This window comes from Spea bombifrons, chromosome 5, assembly GCF_027358695.1.
Source record: "Spea bombifrons isolate aSpeBom1 chromosome 5, aSpeBom1.2.pri, whole genome shotgun sequence".
NCBI classification, from domain to species: domain Eukaryota; kingdom Metazoa; phylum Chordata; class Amphibia; order Anura; family Pelobatidae; genus Spea; species Spea bombifrons.
In genome coordinates, this window is record NC_071091.1 from 13691294 (window position 1) to 13712460 (window position 21167).

Consider the following 21167-nt stretch of genomic DNA (forward strand, 5'->3'; position numbering starts at 1 on the left):
CAATCAGGCAATTGCCCCTCAGACCAGTCCAAATGATGTTCAAACTGGGCCAGGTGGAACAGGTGGGAGTGCAGTGGAGTCATGTAATACGACATTATATGAACCCAGGTTAGGAGCACAGCCTCTAGTACAGTGTGAGAGCAGCCATAAGAAGGAGCTCCAGACAAGGTAAGGGTTTGATGTACCAGGTGTGATGGAGTCGCTATGTCATATTTTCTGTTTCAGTGAGGGTATGTATGTGTAGGTTATAGCGAGTTTAGGTGTAAGTGTGTGTACTAGTGTGTATGACTCTGGGAAGGGCCAAGGACTTGGGGAGTCACTCAGCTATGCCAGGCCTATGGTGACCGCTTTTTAAACTTGGCACCTGAATCGCTTTACATACATAGCACCACTGGTAGGACCTTCTGATGAAAGGTATACGCCATAAAAACCGAACAGGTGTTCTTGTGGTGTGGAAGATTCCATTGGTTACTACTATAATACGACCAATTTCAAAACCTCACAACAGCATAACTTTATAATAACTTCAAAAGATTTGCAGAAGAAAACCAAACATGTCTATGGATCTATAGTTATAATCACATTGTATTCTAATTGAAGCCAGTAGTAGTTATGAAATGTGTGATGATCTGAATCACAGTAAACCAATTTAACATGTAGGATATCCAACGATCATTAAATATACAGGACACATAAAAGATTCATGTGAGTTAAGAATAAGTGAAGTCCATATCATTCATTTTTAATAAGTACTATACATTGAAGTGTGTGCCTGACCTCCTATAGCTAAAAGCCTACAATGTGAAAAGACAAATAAATATAATTTTATTGATGACCAGTTAGCTTAACTTTTTAAGGACTGGAAGGGTATTACAATGTTTTTTGCTCAGCATGCTGGCACTTTAAGGGTTAGCTGTGAAAACAAGCATCGCCATCAATTAAAGTTATCAACACTGAAAATAAAAATCTATGTTAATAAGAAATAGATAGTAAGGCAATTTGTAGCAAACAATGTATGTTGATCTAGTTATGTGTGCCATATTTTTTGGGGGGTGACAAAAAAGAGCATGTCAAGATGATATTATATATTATTTTTCTACAAGGTTTTTGACTGCTACCTTTCAATGAATCTGTCTTATCAGTTAGTGGAGTATAGCTGTCACTTTAAAAAAATGCCACATACAACTCAAATGCAAAAATACTGTACTACTTTGTTGGAGTGGAAAGTGTCAGTCACATAACGTATAGAAGATGGGGTTCTGACCCCCCCCCAAGATCCCATAGGCTGTGTTCATGCTCATTACATCCTTTTGGAACACTGGTTGGGAGAGTCGTCCAAAAGGACACATGTACTGTTATTGAGACTGCTACGGACATTCAGTGACCATGGGCAACTCCAAAGTCATTATCTACTGCATAGTGATGGGGCCAAAGGGGCAATTATCTACCTGGAATTCTACACAGTGATCCTGCTGTTCAATTTATAGACACACGGAGGCAATAGCTTTCATCATCCCACCATTAAAAAAATACTTATGTGGAAGCTGATAAATAAGATAATCCTCCTATCTGGTGAAAGCTTCTTTAATAATGGGAAAAAGGCATACGGTTTATTTTATTCTGTTAAATTACCTATATGGTTTAGAATCATTGCATCTGACTATCAATGAGCTATAAGATTTCTAACAGTTTTTCCTCAAAGCAACTCCTGAAATCTTACCTCTTTTATTCAATCACCACTCCGTGTCTTGTGTGATTGCTTCCTCTTTGTAGCGTGCAGAATTTCACACAGTAGACTTGACTTTCCCTGAGGTGTCACTTGATGCATGTCCAAAAAGCTCATTCTAATTTTCCAGTATGTGCTGTATAAGCACTCCAGTTCTATCTTTGGCAAAGCCTTTTTTATGCTCACTATTTGTTTTTTTCATACATTTTAGAATATACATATCTAAGCTATTTAGATAATATATAAAAAAACAGCAAGTAGTCTGCAAATATTTTTTCATTACTAGAGATTTTCATGCACTTGTACAAATAAAAGTAGAATACAAGTGTTCCTGGTTGTAGAGAATTTGTTTTTAAAATGCCAATATGTGATATAAAATTCTTAAAGTATGGACTACAATAAAATCGAATTAGGGCTGCTGAATGATTTTTAATAACATTCTACAGAAAGCATTTACAGTATTTTGCAAATATGGAGTTTGATATCTATTATGTTTGTATCCTATTTACTGGCACAATCTGCATGTTTTATGTTTAAGTTTAATTTGAAAAAGTAAAATAATATTACTCTAAGCAGAAGACAGAAGGATTGATAGTAATATAATGAAAATGCCCTTTAATTCAATTGCCAAGTTTAACAGATTGGAGTGATAATCTATATCATTCTGCTTGCCAGAACCTACAATGATTTAAAAACATAACTTTCAGTCTTAGATTTTACAGAATTATATTCAATTCTAGCAAATAAACAAAATGAAAAGACCACTATAAAATGGCTATTTGGGTGAACAATCTAAATAACCACGCTTGACGCTAGCAATGCTATTTTTTCTGGATGCTGAATACAGCAGTCTTAGAATCACTGGTGTTGTATTGAAGACTCCGTGGGGTTCCTCCAAGCGTAAATGAATAATCCAAACATGGATCCAGTTCTTACAATGTGTCACCAACTACATTTCACTAACGAAGCCTAGGAGCAATTGAAACTTAGTTTCAATTGTAGAGCAAAAGAAGCAAAATGTTGATGAGATACTGAGTGAAAATTCACCATAATAAATTATTGATCATGACCTGTTCTCAATACAGCTACCCTTATAGTTACTTGTGTACGGTGCCATGGAGAGAATAGATGATCTACAGAAGCTCTCAAGAAGAGGTCAAGGCCATTGCTCCTACTCTCCCAGGATGGCCCTGCTCTCACCTTTAAGGTTCAATTTAGTCTAAATGCACTGCAACGTATACACAATGTCAGCAAGGTTACAACTGGCCTGACTTAACAATGTCAGAACAGCCCTAGGTTTTTAGCACCCTAGGCTAGCAAAACAGTACCTGTAATGTTACACCTGGTCTACCTCAAAATGTATCATATTTTGTATTTATTTTATATTTCTAGTGGAAAGCAGTTGATTTCTTGGACTGTCAGTAAGTAAGGGTGTTTAGCTTTATACATAGTGTGCTAAATAAAGTACTGAAAGTACTGAGCTTCCATCCACACTTAATGCTACCCCACAGCTGTAGGCAAAGACAAAGCTTTGTGCCAATGACTGCCTAGGGTTTCTAAAAAGTTCTGTTTCTGGAGCTTCCTCCTGCATGCACTTGCTTCCTAACATATGAAAGAACCTCACGATGTACCTCCTACCAACTCAGTGCCCTAGGAAGCCATGTAGTTACCATAATAGTAAGGTTTGTCCAGCTTTGCTCTACTTTAGAATCACTTGGGCTTCCTTAGGTGCCAATGGCACAATAACTTCTGGAGGCAAAGAAACTAATTGAGAGGAAGGGGAATAGTTGAGACTCAGTGAATACTAGTATTTCTCAGGGAAACATTATGCTGGGCACAGACAGTATCAGAAACATTTATATGGGAAATTAAGCAGACAAGATCATTGTTGACATGACTGTTCCTTTAAGTTTAAATTATTTAGTAGGTGTGCAATATACAAACTAAGTTCCTCACCTATCTGAATAAAGTTCTATCTCCTGTACAGACTACGTCCAGAGTGTACAAGATTATCCGATCAGGCAGGTCTTGCACAACAGAATATATAAAGTACACGCTGTTCTGAAAAATTTCTGCTGTTTATTCCGCACAATGCTTGTCTACTGGCCAAAGTGACACAGTTTGTTTTAGTAATTGCCTCATAGTTCTGAAAAGGAATTATATTAAAGCTGAAGATTATAAATCAGATTGATACTATCAGCCTGAATCAGTACCTTATTTGCATATGCAGTTGTTGAGCCAAGAACTGAAAATGAATAGAACACTTACACCACAATATTAGAATAGAAAATAAACATTTTATTTCCACTTTACTTGCTATGAGGCATGAAAATAATCAAGGCTAATGATTTGAATCAACTTCAAAATCACAACTGTCCCCTTACAATAAATTGATTTGTAATATTCTGGTTTAACAGTTTTCTTGCACATTTTGGTCCAATATGCACAGTAGCTTAATCCCCTCAAGTTTTGTTCGGTCATAAATCATTGTGACATTGATTAGTGTTTCTCAAACCTTGTTCTCAAAAATAGCAACAAATAGCAAGTTTGGTTCACAATGTTTCAGTGATAACCCTATTGAGCAATAGGGCTCCCCGGGTGGCTCTCAACTAATAAAAAAAAGTTACGGAGATCATAAAATGGGTTTTGTTACAATATATTTTTATTATCACATTTCCTGTATTACACATATTACATATTATATTATATTATTATATTACATATAAACAAATACTGTTTGTGTAATTGTACCCTATGGAATGCAAGAACAGGAACAGAATATACTGTGGAATATACACTGCAAATCAAAACTAAAGAGGGTGGACAAACAGGGCTTTAGAACAAAAATGTTATTATTATTATAATTATTATTATTATTATTATGGTATTAATGTTAAATGGAACCTTGTTTAAATAATACAACTTCATCTAATAAAGTGTATGGCTTGTCATTCTACGTGCAAAGATATCCATTTGAAATATACGTAAGATAGATGCACTTACAAAGTATGGTCTTTAAGCGGTCGATGGCTTTCTTCTCCAGGATGGATGCTGCTTCCTTGTCCAAGTTCCCACTGGAATGCTGTATCTTTGCGATAGAGCTCTTGTTTGGGTTGAAGCCATTTGCACATGCTTTGGTTTTCAAAGCTGCAGTAGCTAGATGCTTAGAGAAGAGCAAACACAAAAAACACATTTCAAATACATTTAAAAGCAACGTAATATAAGAGAAAGGGAAATGCTTATAGCAATGATGATAGCATCAATACATTAAAATACTTTACGCATATCTTACAGAGGATGTCCTCTTTTTTCTGCTGTGCTTCTTCTTATGTGGGGGGTGTCAGAATGTGAGAGTTTCTCCAAAAAGTTGCAAAGCATGAAGGGCACTACAAATGCCTGTGCAGATTACAATGGAGATCTCCCCAACAGGATGATCTGCACCTGGGAAGGCAGCATGGGAGTTACCCCCCCCCCCAAACACACACACACACACCCAAAACCTCAGCCGAATGTGTTTCTGATTACCTAACAACAATATATGATATATCTACATAGCGTTCCCTATTTTCCATTTCATGTTTTTGATCCTTGTATCCTCTGTAACGGGGGTGTAGGCACATTAACTGCAATTAACTGACCCAATTGAGACACGGGCATTCAGACCCATAATAGGATAGATACGAGGAGAGGAAGACCTTGCAGCTTAGCACAAACACCTTGTGTCATGCCTCCACCCTCCAATCTCGTTAAGGCAGGATCACCATATCCTCTACCTTTATTGATTGTAAAGGTTTTCACTGGCTTAAAATGTAGCATTTGGAATAGAGAAGACTAATGTGTATCACTCGCTAACTTACTACAGTGAGTTTATACCTTTTTCATGGATAACTAATATAAGCTAGAAGTTTTTTCCTTGAATTGGTGCTGGAACCTCTCAACCATCATCTGTAGACATTGGGTTAACAATAGATAAGGAAAGTGTTGGTAGGCCTTTCTTATCACTAAAGGAAAGGGAACAGCTTAGCAATCATAAATGATGAGGTCAGCAGATGCTTTCATATGACTGCAGAAAGAAAAGCCTTCTGTCATTGCTATAATACCACCCCCTGGACCCCTTACAGGCTTCCCCTCATGGTTTTGGGTCCTGTGATAAGAAGGGCTTGCAGGTGCCCATTTGTCCCTCAAACAAGTGGTGTCTGCTGAGAGAAGGGGAGGTGGGATATGATGTCATATGTTAGTGTTCCTTTTCACTTAGCAATGCAGAGACCATGAGCAAGAGGGGGAAAGCGGTAGGTAGTGTGGAGCGCAGAGAGAGAGTCCACTGTCTACCTGGTCTTTTATTAAAATGTATGTGAAATTGCCAAGTACTATTCTTACTTACCACATTCCTCTTCATCAGAGTTATCTGGGCAGTCTGCTCTGAAATTACACACATTTGCCACTGGTATGCACTTTCCAGTTTTCCTGCAAATAAATTCCTCTGATGTACAGTTATGGTTAGGTAATGTTGGCATGGTTGAAGTTTCTACGGAAATTGGTTCCTTGGTGGGCAAAACACCTTAAAAATTAAAAGAGTACACAACATATATATAAAATAATCACAGTTCACAAACCTAGACAAGTGCTGGGCAATAATATTTTTTTTCAGGACTGTTTTCAAAGTGTGTAACATTCTAATTACTGTAGAAACTCTAATGCCTGTGATGCAATAAAACAAAACCTAATTCCCCCAAAAATGCAAGAAACAGAGCAGCAAAGAAGGCTATTGTTAGTGTAGGGCTAGTGTAATACGCCCTAACTCCCTCTAGATTGTAAGCTCCTTTGAGCAGGGCCCTCCTTATCTGTTGTTTCTGTAAGTCGAATTGTTATGTTACATACTACTTGTTATGCCCTGTCTACCCATTGTACAGCGCTATGGAATATGATGCCCCTATATAAAACAATAAATAATAATAATGCCCCCCTTACCCCATGCCAGCACTCCCATAAACCCTAATATATCAGGATACAGGGCACCCGAATGATGATCTGTGGATGATGATCTGTGAATATTAAATGGATTAAAGGGGAAGTCTAATGGGCAGTCAACATAGCAATTTCTTTTGAAAAAAAAGAAACATTACATTGATTTAATTTAATTCACTGTTAAATATTTCACTAATTTAAAATCTAATTTAATTCTACTTGAAACAAGTTTATTTTCATCGGCCCTTCCTTTTTCAGGGGCCCTTTAAATAAGAAGTATAAATAAATCAGCACATCAGAACACATGCTACGTCTTTAAACTTACCATTATACAGAGAACAACCTAAAAATGACAGATCATCAATCGCAATATCTCCTGTAAAACCATCACCGATGATCCCAGTGATCATTAGCTGAAAAGAAAAGAAAAGAAACACTTGCTCATTATACGCTCCAACCTGATGAGGGCGATACTTTTAAAATCTAGCCATAGCAAACAAACCCTATTTCTTACAACGTTCACTGTGCTATTAAGAAATTCAAATCACCCAGTTGTGTGAGACTTGGGAAAAAACATACACATATGATAGCATAGGCTTTTGTTTAATATCAGTCATTGTAAGGATATGGAATTCGTTTTATGTCCATGGCTGTTCCCAGTAATTTCCATACAGTACAACATTAGCGTCTTCTTTTAAGGATTTTTTTTTCAATTCTGTATTTTTAATTCTGTAGCTGTTGCATTAATTTTTGTTTCTTCTTAAGAATATGAAAGTGTCCATCTAACCTTATGATGTCATTACTGTTTTATACCATGTAAGCACTGTGCAGATAATATCGTGAAGACCGTCAATGTTTTTGGTTTTCTAAATGCATGCGGTTGAACAATAGAACTGCAGAGGTAATATTTCGATTTGAATATCTGTTTAACCAAAAAACATCCAAGAATTTGACTTCCAAATGTTCAGAATTTATTAGATTGAATAAACAAAAAGTCTATAAGGCAATTCATTGTCTTAAATAAAGAGATATCATTTTAAGGTCTTGAATAGGTGGCACCTGGTCCCCAGCCATATCTCCAAGATGTTTCCATTGAAGCCCAACAATTTTTGGAGATGTAGTGTTACAAATGGCATTTTTGTATATATTATATTTGGTGGTATATTTCTAATGTGATTAAAAACTTTTGGACTGAAGTGTATAGACAAATAGAAATTCTAGCCCATTATATACTGGATTTTTAACCAGAGGTTTACTTCTAAAATTGCCTAAAATGTATGATTATTTTACATGTCTTGGTTGCAGCCACATTTATCTTTAGCTTGAAAAAAAACTGGAGGTCTTCTCAAGTTTGAGCTTTAAAAACAGTCAGGGAACAAATACTGCATCAACGCAAGATGGAAAGCGGTATCACTGGCCAAGATAATCTCAGTAATCGTGAACACGATATGTGGAATGAATTGATCAATAAATGTAGATAAATTCAGTAGTGAAGAACCGCAAAGAGCTTTTTACAAGCTTTCAGTGTGTATCACATTTCTACAGACTTGTGTACATTTTTGTTCTTCACCATTGTAATTATAAGAGGTCAAAACTTTACAGTAAAAAAGTACTTTTGAGAAAAATAGCTCTGTTGTAATGGTGATAATTTTATTGAATTTAGCAGCCGGGTCAATTTCCCATCAACTTTTTACAATATATTTTAGCCTTTCTGTAAGTCGTTGTAAGTGGATTTCAAAGGTACAAATGTGTTGACCAGGCCACAATCCAACAACTTGCCATGCTAGAAAACCATGTATGTTAATGTTAAGCATCCTCAAGGGATTACCACTGCTACGAACCTCATTTCACATCTCATTTAAAAACCGAATGAGGACAAATTGCCCTACATTTCTTTAAATCTAAAAGACAGACATTCTTTGACAGGGCATTTAATGTTATAGCCTGTAATAGTAATAGTATATAGTAATCATAGCTTTGGGGAAATCACCCTCATTCGCCTGAAGTCATCAACATATAATGGATTTTCAACATTCCATTCCAAAATGCTAAGGATCCATTACATTTCGTCATAGAATCCTGGTAGGAAGGGTGTTTTACTCCTACACTTGAATAGACACAGCCATAAACCTTTGAAATGGTTAAGCGACACAATCAGTACATTCACAAATCATCATAATGCACACCGTTTCAAAGAGTACAAATATTTACTATACTAAAGTGCATAGCAACACAGCGGAAGACTCGACAAAGTCTACCCGATCATGATGAACAACGTGTTTTGGAATTGAATTGTACGCTACGTGTTGCTATATTTAGAAACTTTAAAGCTCGAAACACAATTAGAAGGGCTCTGGACACCAGGGTAGTGTTTAGTCAGGAAGTGAAAGGATCTTTGTGCAGAAAGTGAATATATTAATATACAAAATGCATGAAGTAATATCAGAGCCCAAGGGAAAAGTCAATGGGATTTCTTTCTGCTGGTTACAGGGAGGGACGATTACTATGCTTCACACATGGGCAGCATGTGCCCCTATTCAAAATACTTGTTACAGTTTTTAAAAATTTAAAGTTTAATAAAAATAATGAATCGTTGGTTTCGCACCAAGGTGCTTTTTGTAACTGCATTCTGGTAATACAACCTTTTCTTGGAAATTTTATGTCAGATATAAGAACCATTTGGCTCATCTAGTTGCCCTTTTTTCGTGCTGTTAAGACTCAGGCCTTAATTTGTCCTTAGTCTTGTCTTAGATTCAAGATATATGTCTAGTTGGCCATCACTGGCATACATGCTTTGTTCAGTGATACCTATATGCAGGCATAGATAGCTATAGAAATCTATCCTAAAATAGTCATGAGGTATAAACCCCAAAACCAAACGTCAAAACCAATGAAACAGAAATCAAAGAAGCATAATATAGACCTCACTGAGCCACTATAAAAAACCCCTACTTCTAATGTAGACAACACAGAGTACCTGAATTTTTTAATAACATAATTTAATCATCACTTATTGAGATGCACTCCTCTCTGTCTTAAATTCACAACAATACTCCGCTATGATTATCTATAGATCAGTTTTCCTCACAGAAATATCAATAAAAATAGTATTGATGCCAACTATACAATTTATATATATATATATATATATATATATATATATATATATACATATATATACACGATCCAGGTGCACTTCACAGTTTCAAATAATTGAAAGGAAAAAAAGGGAATGTTTTATAGGAGTTTGATACATTACACAAACTTACATTTGTTCCTTGTAATATTTCCACAAACAGGCACAAAATAGGTAGTTAGAAGACATTTTCCACGGAAACTATCAATCCGTTATTGCAATTAAAAACAGGGAACAATCTTTCTATGTGTGTTGGCGCTGCATGCTGTTACTGCACGTATGGCCTAATAATGGTCTAAGTATTTCCACGGTAGATCATTTAATCATGTTATTGGAATGTTTCTCAATGATTTACCTTTAATATTATTTGACATGCACTGTATAATGAAAAGACATACATTTAAAAGTGTGGATTATGATTTTTTACTTAGAAAGTGTGTAACATTTAATGACAAATGGAAAATTCATTCAGACTGACTTTATACCGTATTGGCTCAAATATAGGCCGCCGGGCAGGCAGCGGGGTTAGGATACAGATCCCCCGCAGCGGTGCAGGGGACCTGTATCCTACTCTCCGATACGCTCAGACAGCCTCCCCTGCCAGCATTTTGCACGGGGGGGGCCGGCACGGGAGGTTGTCTAAGGGCATTGTGCGGACGGTCGCCGGCTGCGGCGATGCGGGTAAACAGCCTCCGCCGCCGGCACGTCTGCGCGATGTGCTTTAACAATCTCCCTTGCCGGGAATTCCCACGGGGGGAGAGGGAAAAAAAATTTAGAATATATATTAAACACAAATGCATACAAATGAACACCAAAAGCATGCACATACAATTATATAACTTGTTAATTTAATTATTCATACAATAAACATTTATGGAGAATACCTGAAATGGTTGGGAACTATTAATATGAAGGTTTTTTTTCAGCCATCTGTTTCCTTTATTCCCAAATACTTGCCACAATAATTGGCCCCTAGTGTTCTTCATCGTCCTCTTGTATATTGCCAAGGAATAAATGTGCCTTCCATACATGTGATAGAACAATCTGAAAGTACAGGTTTTATTTCCGTGGTTCACCGTGGCATCTATCGTTGGACTCAGTAAGACCGCTTGATTTTTGTGTACTTGAGGCTCCGAAGACTCAATATAAAGGTAATGGCCTTTTGCTGTCCCAAAAGTATGATCTTTCATGGGTCCGGTATCAAGTGTTGGAGTTGAACCTTGATTTATGGTCCAGTCAAAATCATCTTCAAAATCTTGTACCCAGTTACAAAGCCCATGTTCAAAATTACACTGTAATTCAGATGCTGAAAGTAAAAGATTAACAGATAACAGCCTTTGGAATATATTAGTACTGATGCAAAATTGTAGGAACCAATTGCATAGATAAATAATTATTATTTAAACTATAATAGCTAATAAAGTTTAATATGAAAGTATGAGTGTATGGGTCAATATGAGTCTCCCAGCTTTTGCCACCCATTTGGGTTTAGGGGTTCCTGGAATGTAAATTTACCATTGTAATAAAAGGCCAATTGGGCTTACAGTCTAGGATCTAAGCAGACCCGGCAACAAATAATATTTGCAGAAAACCACATAAGCAGGGTTTATTCTACAATACCGAGAGCAAATACCCAGAACGGATGCTGCAAACAAACAATAACCTTCTGTGACTCCTGGACTCGTGTTGGGTTACAAAATTATGGTGAAAAGAGTATAAATTCTCTACTCAATGCTTAAGGGTATTGTATATGTGTGTATATATCTTGCATATATAACTTACAAAGACTGGTCTAGAGCTTTTACTTGTAAACCAGAAAAAATCTTAATAAGTGTTATGATATATTTTGTATGGTTGATTACAAAAGACTAAAACCAAATCCACCATCCCTCACCTATAGCTAATTTAATCTATGAATGTAAGAAATAAACCTTGCAAAAAGGAATTAAATATTCACTTTGCATTCTGTATGTGTTTTAATTAATTCAGCATAATTAACTATCACAGTAGGAGGCTAATTTCAGTTCACGCATTTTCCATTCAATTCCTTATATCATGTGGTCTAAATTCAAAAGGACAAAAAACATAATTCTAAAAATGTTTCTACAGTTAATAAGAAATGTGCATTTGTGATGCCCCTGGATAAGTGCTGTTTTAAAGAAGAGTTGGTGCTTCTACTTAAAGGGACAACCTACTACAAGAAGCTACTAGAAGAATACACAATAAAGTATTATGTGAGTAACACTAACTTTCTGTTAGTAGGGATTCTTCCAAAATGAAAAAAAAATCAATAAAACACTTGAATGACACACAAGTTCTAGCCATGCTGCAAAATGTTCCTTGTTCCTTCTTCAGAACTTTCTTGCCATTTATTGGCTGCTCAACCTGTTCATTAGTGGCATTAAGTACTTTTAATGAAATCAGTGGGTATATATCCTGCAACTGACTGACAGCTTAAGCAGCCAATCAGTAGCAGGAAAGTGATCCCATTGAAATCAATAGGGAGACATTATAATTGCACACTAGAGCCTAAACCGACCACCGGTCGGCCATGCTACTGATTGTTGATTAATTCAGGCATCTTTTGAATGGGTGGGTGGCAGGGGCGTAACTAGACACCTCAGGGCCCGGGTGCGAGAATCTGTTAAGGGCCCCCCCACCCCCTCACCCCCCCAAAAAAAACATGATTTTTACCCAACAATTTTTTTTCAACAAATTCAACAAATTCAATTTACATATTGAATCATATCTGTAAAAAAATCAAACAAAAAGGGGCGCATGTACAAAGGGCATAATCCAGGGGTGTCCAAGTTTTTTCTGCAGTGGGCCACTTCATCAGAATTGTATATGTGCGCGGGCCGCACTCATTTTTCACTGTGACAAAAAATATGGCCTTTAATAAAATATGCAGATTAAAATAAAGTAAAATGACACAAAACCTTTACTCTTCCTCTCACTGATTTCTGGGCCTAGAAAGTTTTGCGACTACAAATTCAGGATTCCCTAGATTTATTCTAGGGATGAACTAAAATGAAAATTCTGGACCAAAACATTCAGGGTTCACTTAGCCAAAACCGAAAATGACCCCCACCTTTAAAAATAATAATAAAAACTCACATTTTTAATAAAAGTAGGTAACACACAATTGGACAAAATTAGCAATATGACTTGGCATGATAGGAGTGTGATTGCTAACAGCAATCACACTCCTATCATACCCAGGCAACCAGTAAATGCTGGTACCTAGGCATGATGGGACTGTGCTCGCTGTGATTGCTGTTAGCAATCACACTCCTATCATGCCAAGTCAGCCAGTACATGCTGGTACAGGGTGGCTGTAAGTGATGTGCAGACCCCATACTGCTGGCAGCATCACTACACAAGGGGGGCAGCTAGCTAGGTTTCAGCATGTACTGGCTGACTTGGCATGATAGGAGTGTGATTGCTAACAGTAGTCACAGTCCCATCATGCCTAGGTTCCAGCACTTACACATCCATCCAGTAAATGCTGGAACCTAGGCATGATGGGACTGTGATTGCTGTTAGCAATCACACTCCTATCATGCCAAGTCAGCCAGTACATGCTGGTACAGGGTGGCTGTAAGTGCAGACCCCATACTGCTGGCAGCATCACTACACAAGGGGGGCAGCTGGCCAGGTTTCAGCATGTACTGGCTGACTTGGCATGATAGGAGTGTGATTGCTAACAGCAATCACAGTCCCATCATGCCTAGGTTCCAGCACTTACACATCCATGCTATCACACACACACACACTCATTTATTCATATAATCATTCATTCACAGATTCATTCCCTCAATCACACACACTCATTCAAACACCCTCCCCACCCCCTTACCTACACTGCAGCTCCTCGGTGCCGCTCACAGACTTCAGCAGGAGGCGCGGCCTCCCTCTGCCTTCTCTGCTAAAGCACAGAGGAAGTAGGATGTCACGTGAACTCCGCTTCCTCTGTGCAGTCCAGAAGACCCTCCCACAAGTAAGTAGCAGGGCTTGAGGTGCGGCTCGCGTAAGATCGGTTGCCCTGGCTGCCGATCTTACGCGGGCCGCACCTCGAGGCAGGGCCGGACTGGGACTGAAAAGCAGCCCTGGAAAAATTTGGAGACCAGCCCCATATAGTTTATCTCACGGTGAAGCTCTTATACCCACACGCACCCCTTATACACACCCGAGTCACACTATGTGCCATTCTTTTTATCTCATTATTTGTATTGAAATGCCAGAAAGCAAAAGTGTTAAAGGGCCCTAATAAATGAAATACATTACACATAATGGGATCAAAACATTTACTACTGCAAACATTTTTAGATGAAAGAGTTCAATTTTATTCAGTGGAACAAAACACTGATCACATTATTCTTCACGATATTCTGGTAAGAAACTTTTATTTCTTTATTAATTAATGTAGACTATTTTTTCCATATTTAATAAAAGCTATGATTGAGACATGTTTGGTTTTTATTTCCTTTCATTTGACAACCTACCCCCGAGTTATGCACCTCTGCCCCCAGGCTTGCCACTCTGCCCCCTGATATGCCTTCTAACCCCCTATATGCCACTCTGCCTCCAGAAATGCATTATACCCCCTATATGCCACTCTGTCCCATGATATGCCTTCTAACCCCCTATATGCCACTCTGCCTCCAGAAATGCATTATACCCCCTATATGCCACTCTGTCCCATGATATGCCTTCTAACCCCCTATATGCCACTCTGCCATATAGGGGGTTAAAAGGCATATCATGGGACAGAGTGGCATATAGTGGGTATAAGGCATTCCTGGAGGCAGAGTGGCATGAAGGGGGTTAAAAGGCATATCATGGGGCACTCTGCCTCCAGAAAAGCCTTATGCCCCCCTATATGCCACTCTGCCTCTCTGATATGCTTTATACCCTCCTATATGCCACTCTGCCCCATAATATGCCTTTTAATCCCCTATATGCCACTCTGCCTCCAGAAATGCCTTTTACTCCCTATGTCACTCTGCCTCCAGAAATGCCTTATACCCCCCATATGCCACTCTGCCTCCCTGATATGCCTCAACCCTCCTATATGCCCCTCTGCCCCGTGATATGCCTTTTAACCCCCTTTTTGCCACTCCACCTCCAGATATGCCTTTTGACCCCCTATATGTCACTCTGCATCCAGAAATGCCTTATACCCCTATATGCCACTCTGTCCCATGATATGCCTTCTAACCCCCTATATGCCACTCTGCCATATAGGGGGTTAAAAGGCATATCATGGGACAGAGTGGCATATAGGGGGGTATAAGGCATTTCTGGAGGCAGAGTGGCATAAAGGGGGTTAAAAGGCATATCATGGGGCACTCTGCCTACAGAAAAGCCTTATGCCCCCTATATGCCACTCTGCCTCCCCAATATGCTTCATACCCTCCTATATGCCCCTCTGCCCCATGACATCCCTTTTAACTCCCTTTATGCCACTCTGCCTCCAGATATGCCGTTGACCCCCTATATGTCACTCTGCATCCAGAAATGCCTTATACCCCTATATGCCACTCTGGCATATAGGGGGTTAAAAGGCATATCATGGGACAGAGTGGCATATAGGGGGGTATAAGGCATTTCTGGAGGCAGAGTGGCATAAAGGGGGTGAAAAGGCATATCATGGGGCACTCTGCCTCGAGAAAAGCCTTATACCCCCCTATATGCCACTCTGCCTCCCTGATATGCCTCAACCCTCCTATATGCCACTCTGTCCCATGATATGCCTTCTAACCCCCTATATGCCACTCTGCCATATAGGAGGTTAAAAGGCATATCATGGGACATTTTTGTTTACTTTATATGGCAAGCCGATCCAGCTTGCCATATTAAATAAAAAATAATATATGCCACTCTGTCCCATGATATGCCTTCTAACCCCCTATATGCCACTCTGCCATATAGGGGGTTAAAAGGCATATCATGGGGCACTCTGCCTCCAGAAAAGCCTTATGCCCCCTATATGCCACTCTGCCTCCCCGATATGCTTTATACCCTCCTATATGCTCCTCTGCCCCATGATATACCTTTTAACCCCCTTTATGCCACTCTGCCTCCAGATATGCCTTTTGACCCCCTATATGTCACTCTGCATCCAGAAATGCCTTATACCCCTATATGCAACTCTGGCATATAGGGGGTTAAAAGGCATATCATGGGACAGAGTGGCATATAGGGGGGTATAAGGCATTTCTGGAGGCAGAGTGGCATATAGGGGGACACACTTACATACACACACATGCCGATTTTTTTTGTTTTTAACAAATACAAAAAACATTATACAGTACAAAAAATACATTATTTTACTCACCTTCTACTTCTCTTGACTTCCTGGTAGCTGCACACTGTTCTCCTCTATGCTGACAGGATGCCACTGACCTGACATCCGGTGCTGCAGCAGTCTGTGTGCGAGGGGGCGGAGCTTCCACCTCACGCCGCTCCCATCACTATGCAGCCATCAGACTGCTGGGAATGTAATCTAAACGGCCGGTGCGTGCTGATGCCGCTGGCCGGAGCTACTTTAACACTTTTTTTTTTTTATAAAGTAAAAAAAAAAGTATTAAAGCAGAGGCGGCCGGCGGCATCAGCCGTTCAGATTACATTCCCAGCAATCTGATGGCTGCATAGTGATGGGAGCAGCGTGAGGGGTGAAAGGTCAGTGCGAGGGGGCGGAGCTTTCACCCCTCACACTGCTCCCCATCACTAGACGGCCATCGTACACGGCTGCTGGGTGCTGATGCCGGCCGGCCGGCCGGCCGCATCAGCACCCAGCGGCCGCTTTGATTAGATTTCGGGCAGCCTGGGGGGCAGCTCAGCGGCTGTCTTCATGGTAAGTCTGCCGGCCGCCCAGCCCACGGACCTTCCGGCGCACCGGGAAATTTCCCGGTATCCCGGTGGGCCAGTCCGGCCCTGCCTCGAGGTCTCGCGGGCCGCATGTTGGACACCCCTGCCCGATTTCGGGCGGCCCCTTGGCTTGGGCCCCCCTGCCGCCGGGGCCCGGTCGCAGTCGCGACCCCTGCGACCCCGGTAGTTCCGCCACTGGTGGGTGGGCAGACAAGCAAGAACTTCAGGACTGGAAATTAAATGTACCTATTGTAATACTTATGACGGCGGCAGTTCCTCTCTCTAAACGCGTCTGCGACTTGTGAAAAAACAATTCAAATAGCTGGTAGCCTAAATCTGTCAAATCATAGCAACCTGGGGGTAATTGCATCTAACCCCCCTTGCCAACCTCTTTGTCCTCTGACTTTCATAGAAACATTTGTAAACCAGGGAAATTCACAAATTTGAAGGACGCTGATATTATAGAACACATTTGAAGGTGATGCATGGAATTTACGTTAATGTAACTGAAAATGAGAATCCGAAATTAAAGTACTTACAGCAATTGACCTCATCAGATCCATCTCCACAATCATCAATAAGATCACATACCAATAAATGGCTAATGCAAGCCTTGGTGTGTTTACACCAGAAAAGGTCAGGTCCTTCGCAGTTTGTCACCGGAGGAGGGAGAGAACAGTTTTCAAATGTAATATCATCAATCGCTGACACTCCATTGTAATATTCTAGATTCATTTTATTCAATGATAACTGGAAGGGTTTAGATAGACGGTCAAGCTGAATGAATGCTTTAAACCATTGATTTCCCTGATCGTAGTATGTCCTCCATAACACTGTAGGCATTAACTCGCTATCAACGTGCAATTGCATTTCCGCTGTACCAACAGACAGCCCATAATTGTAATACCTGGAAGGAAATTGAACTTTAGTAACTCTTTGTATTGTTAGTATTTTGTTTCATTTTAACATATCCGCATACACTTTCTGGAATTAACATTGTCGACAGAAAAAAAAATGTAAAAAAAATTTAAAATACATTACCAAAAATCAAGATTGTGAGAAGTGAATACATTGAATCACAGCTTATAACCTGTGACTGTGTCACTTTGTATGTGTTGTGTTAACATTGTACTACTGTGCTGCTCGTGTACAGTTCATGACACATCTTCCACCACCCTCCATAGTATGCCATCACCCCACAACACTCATAAAGAAATAATAATAATTACCCAATATAGATCCCAAGCAGACCTTTTAGCTTGGTTTTAGATGTAACCTTCCAAACCTAATCATTTACAATTCAGGGGTTTGTTTCTAACGACCTCAAAGTCATTATTAAAAAAAGCCTCAAGATATCTTCTCCCAGAAAAAAATAAATCTAAAGAAAATAACCTTACCAGAAGGTCATTGTACAGCCTGATGCTGCCTGGCTGAATCTGGGGCTTCTTAATTCTGCAACCGGTGAATTCAAGCTTGTTTCTTTCCGAAGGAACATAAAATGACCTAAAATGAATTGATAACATAAAATATACATATTGTAAAAATACTACATCCAACAGATGGCCTGTCTTTGAAGACGGACTCAGTAAATATTCACACCATCATAAATGTTGTATGCTGTTTATCTAGTGGTTTACTTTGATGGCAACTAAAAGGCAAAAAAAAAAATTATATACAGATTTCAGATTGACACAGAATAGTAAAAAGTATTCATGTTCTATGCAATAAACTGAAGAAACTTCTACTAAAAATTGATATTGATACAAAAAGGATACTGCATTTTTGTCTTATGCATAATATAAAACAATGCAATAATAACTTCACAACCCTATTTATAAATCAGATATTCATTTTATATATATGACAAATCTGTTTTACCTTCTGGTTTGTTTGACGTATGATCGTGTGGAGGGGCTTGCTTCTGGTAATCACTAGACAGGGTGCTTCTTGAACCTCGTATCCAGTCAAATGAATTGTCGTGGAATCTTTCATACCAGCCACATGTATCGCTTTCAAAGTCACATTTGGCAGCTGGAAATGGCATATACATATTCCTTTTATATATTTTCCTTTATCAGTTTTTGTCAACGTGCTGGCCTACTAAATTCTGTACATTGTAAAAGGTAACACATTTTATATTGTATTTTCTGAGAGGGTATGATGCAAAAGGCATTACTATAGATGGTCAGCCTCTGAAGGCCTGGTTTACTTGAGAACACCAGACCTAAGTTAAATATGCTGCCATCGCCCAATTGAACTTTTTATCTCTTCTCTATACACATGCAATATTCCATAATGAAGTCACTGTGTTAAGGAAACTTTTTTATTGAGAAAGCCTTACTTGAATAAATACAGAATACATTATAAACTAAATAAAGAAAAAATGTTCCAATGTGAAATAAGGTTATCAAGCGGCCAGGGGTTATAATATTTCCATGACCCTTTAAAAAAATAGATATTACAAAAATTGGAAAGTTATTAATACTGCTTGTATTTATGCCTATTCTGTCTATAGACATATATATTAAGCAGCAGGTGCCCCAAACATCAGAAACTAAGAGCTAACTTATTTTTTTTATTTTGTTTCACACTTTTACCAAACCATATGTTGTTTTGCAGACTTGCAGATTAGACCAAAATATCCATTTTGGTGACAAAGTGCTCTCAAAGCACTTTTTAGAAAAAAAAAACCATTTAGCGTACCAGCTAATGCAAAAAACGTATGATTAATTAATGATTAGAAATGATTATAGTCATGATGTTGTCATGGCTACTGCCACATAACGGAAAGGATGTCCCTTACCTATGGAGCTTACACTCTTAGGTGAAATATCTAATCTGCCCCAGGGGTACACATAACATGTTTGAATCTGAGAAACGTTTAAAATACTACATCTTTACCAAAATAAAATGATGTGCATATTCTATAATTTTCCCTTATGGTGTACTATTATGGTGGGAAAACAAATGCTGCCTCTAGATGTCTCAGTTAACATAAAGTAGACAGTGCTGTGGAATATGATGGCGCTATATAAAACAATAAAAAAAATAATAATAAAACTATTGATTTTGTAAAAGGAAAATTGTTCAGTGGCATACTTGGTAACTGAAAAAGTTTAAATTTAGTCCTGAGGCCTTAATGGGTAATTGTTACCATCAAAGCTTTTAACATAATTACATTCATTTATTAAATCGAATGTGATTAATGTATTAATGAGTGTATTTATGTTAGAAAAGTTAAAATATGTTGGCAAAGTGGCTAGACTAGCACATCAATTAAATTCCCTTTTCTCCCCAACTCTTACAAAAGCTGCCAATAAAAAAGGGACGGTAAATAAATTAATAGAGAGGACCGATCAAACCCATCAAAGTGTGATATACACTTACGGTAGGTTTCCAATACACACACATGTTGCATATTGTAGTCGCATGGTTGTATTCAGTACGATATTTAGGAAACATGACATTAATTTAATAATGTTCTTAAATCAAGTATATCAAATAGCCACTACCATAAAAGGTAGTTTTAAGTAAATGTGGTTTTGTAATTCTCGAGCAGCTTGGATCTGCGTGAAATGTGCCCTTGCCTGCTTTTAATCATGATGAAAATAAACTTAAATACCTAGCACATAGTTAAAAGTATGTTGCCACATAATGTAAGAAAAATGGTTAACATGGCTAGCAGCATTTGAGTTAATCTAGGTCAGTCCACACTAGAGAAAAATGTTATCCAAGGTCAGCTCTTACAGAGCTGGGTATTTTAATTGGATATGTCTCACTGGAGTAAGAACCAAAGCTGGAATACAATGATTTCATACAGGTATCAACGGGACCATCAAAATCCAGAACATGCTGATATACTATTTAGCATGCGTTTGTCGTGACTCATTTGTAATTCTGAAGATGAGTTAAAAGTAAACAGAAGGTAACTTACAGCATAAGGATTCATCAGCACCATTAGAACAATCCAGAGTGAAATCACAAAATTTTCTCCAAGGCAAACAGTTGCCATCTCCACAGGGCACATACCCAGCTGGACAATTGAAAGATAAAGGTTCGTTTGGCCGATCTGTGGAATAAAAGAATATTATTGCATGAAATCAACATTAGGTGTTTGCAAAATCATATGCCTTGCTACCGGGAGGCATAGACCCAATTTAAAATAATAAACAAAAAAAAGAAAAAAAGGAAGAAAAAAAAAATTATATATATATATATATAATGGTCTTTTAACTATGTAAATTAAAGTTATATTTATTATTATAAATCATTGATACATTGGAATCATTTGGGCATGTTAATTCACTAAGATTTGGTGATGGTCAAGTTGCCATCAAGTTACCTTCAAGTTGCTGCTGCATTCAACTTGACTGAAGTTGAGTAGTGCTTGTTTTGAGCCATTTGTGTCCATTAATCAACTCTATTCTCACATTAGATAGCCTTTTAAGTTTAATGGAGTTCTGTGTC

The 21167-nt window shown here is 38.5% G+C and overlaps 1 protein-coding gene across 2 annotated transcripts in view; it reads right to left on the reverse strand.

The window, feature by feature from the left end:
* Positions 1-21167, reverse strand: part of MALRD1 (MAM and LDL receptor class A domain containing 1) — a 128595-nt gene that overhangs the window by 62086 nt on the left and 45342 nt on the right. For both annotated transcript variants that reach the window (XM_053467035.1, XM_053467034.1), the window contains exons 14-21: positions 20635-20769; positions 18579-18731; positions 18098-18203; positions 17240-17607; positions 10712-11133; positions 7017-7104; positions 6108-6284; positions 4730-4889 (exon numbers count right to left, since the gene is read on the reverse strand). In XM_053467035.1, the coding sequence (XP_053323010.1) occupies positions 4730-4889; positions 6108-6284; positions 7017-7104; positions 10712-11133; positions 17240-17607; positions 18098-18203; positions 18579-18731; positions 20635-20769 (1609 nt within the window). The remainder of the gene's footprint in view (positions 1-4729; positions 4890-6107; positions 6285-7016; positions 7105-10711; positions 11134-17239; positions 17608-18097; positions 18204-18578; positions 18732-20634; positions 20770-21167) is intronic.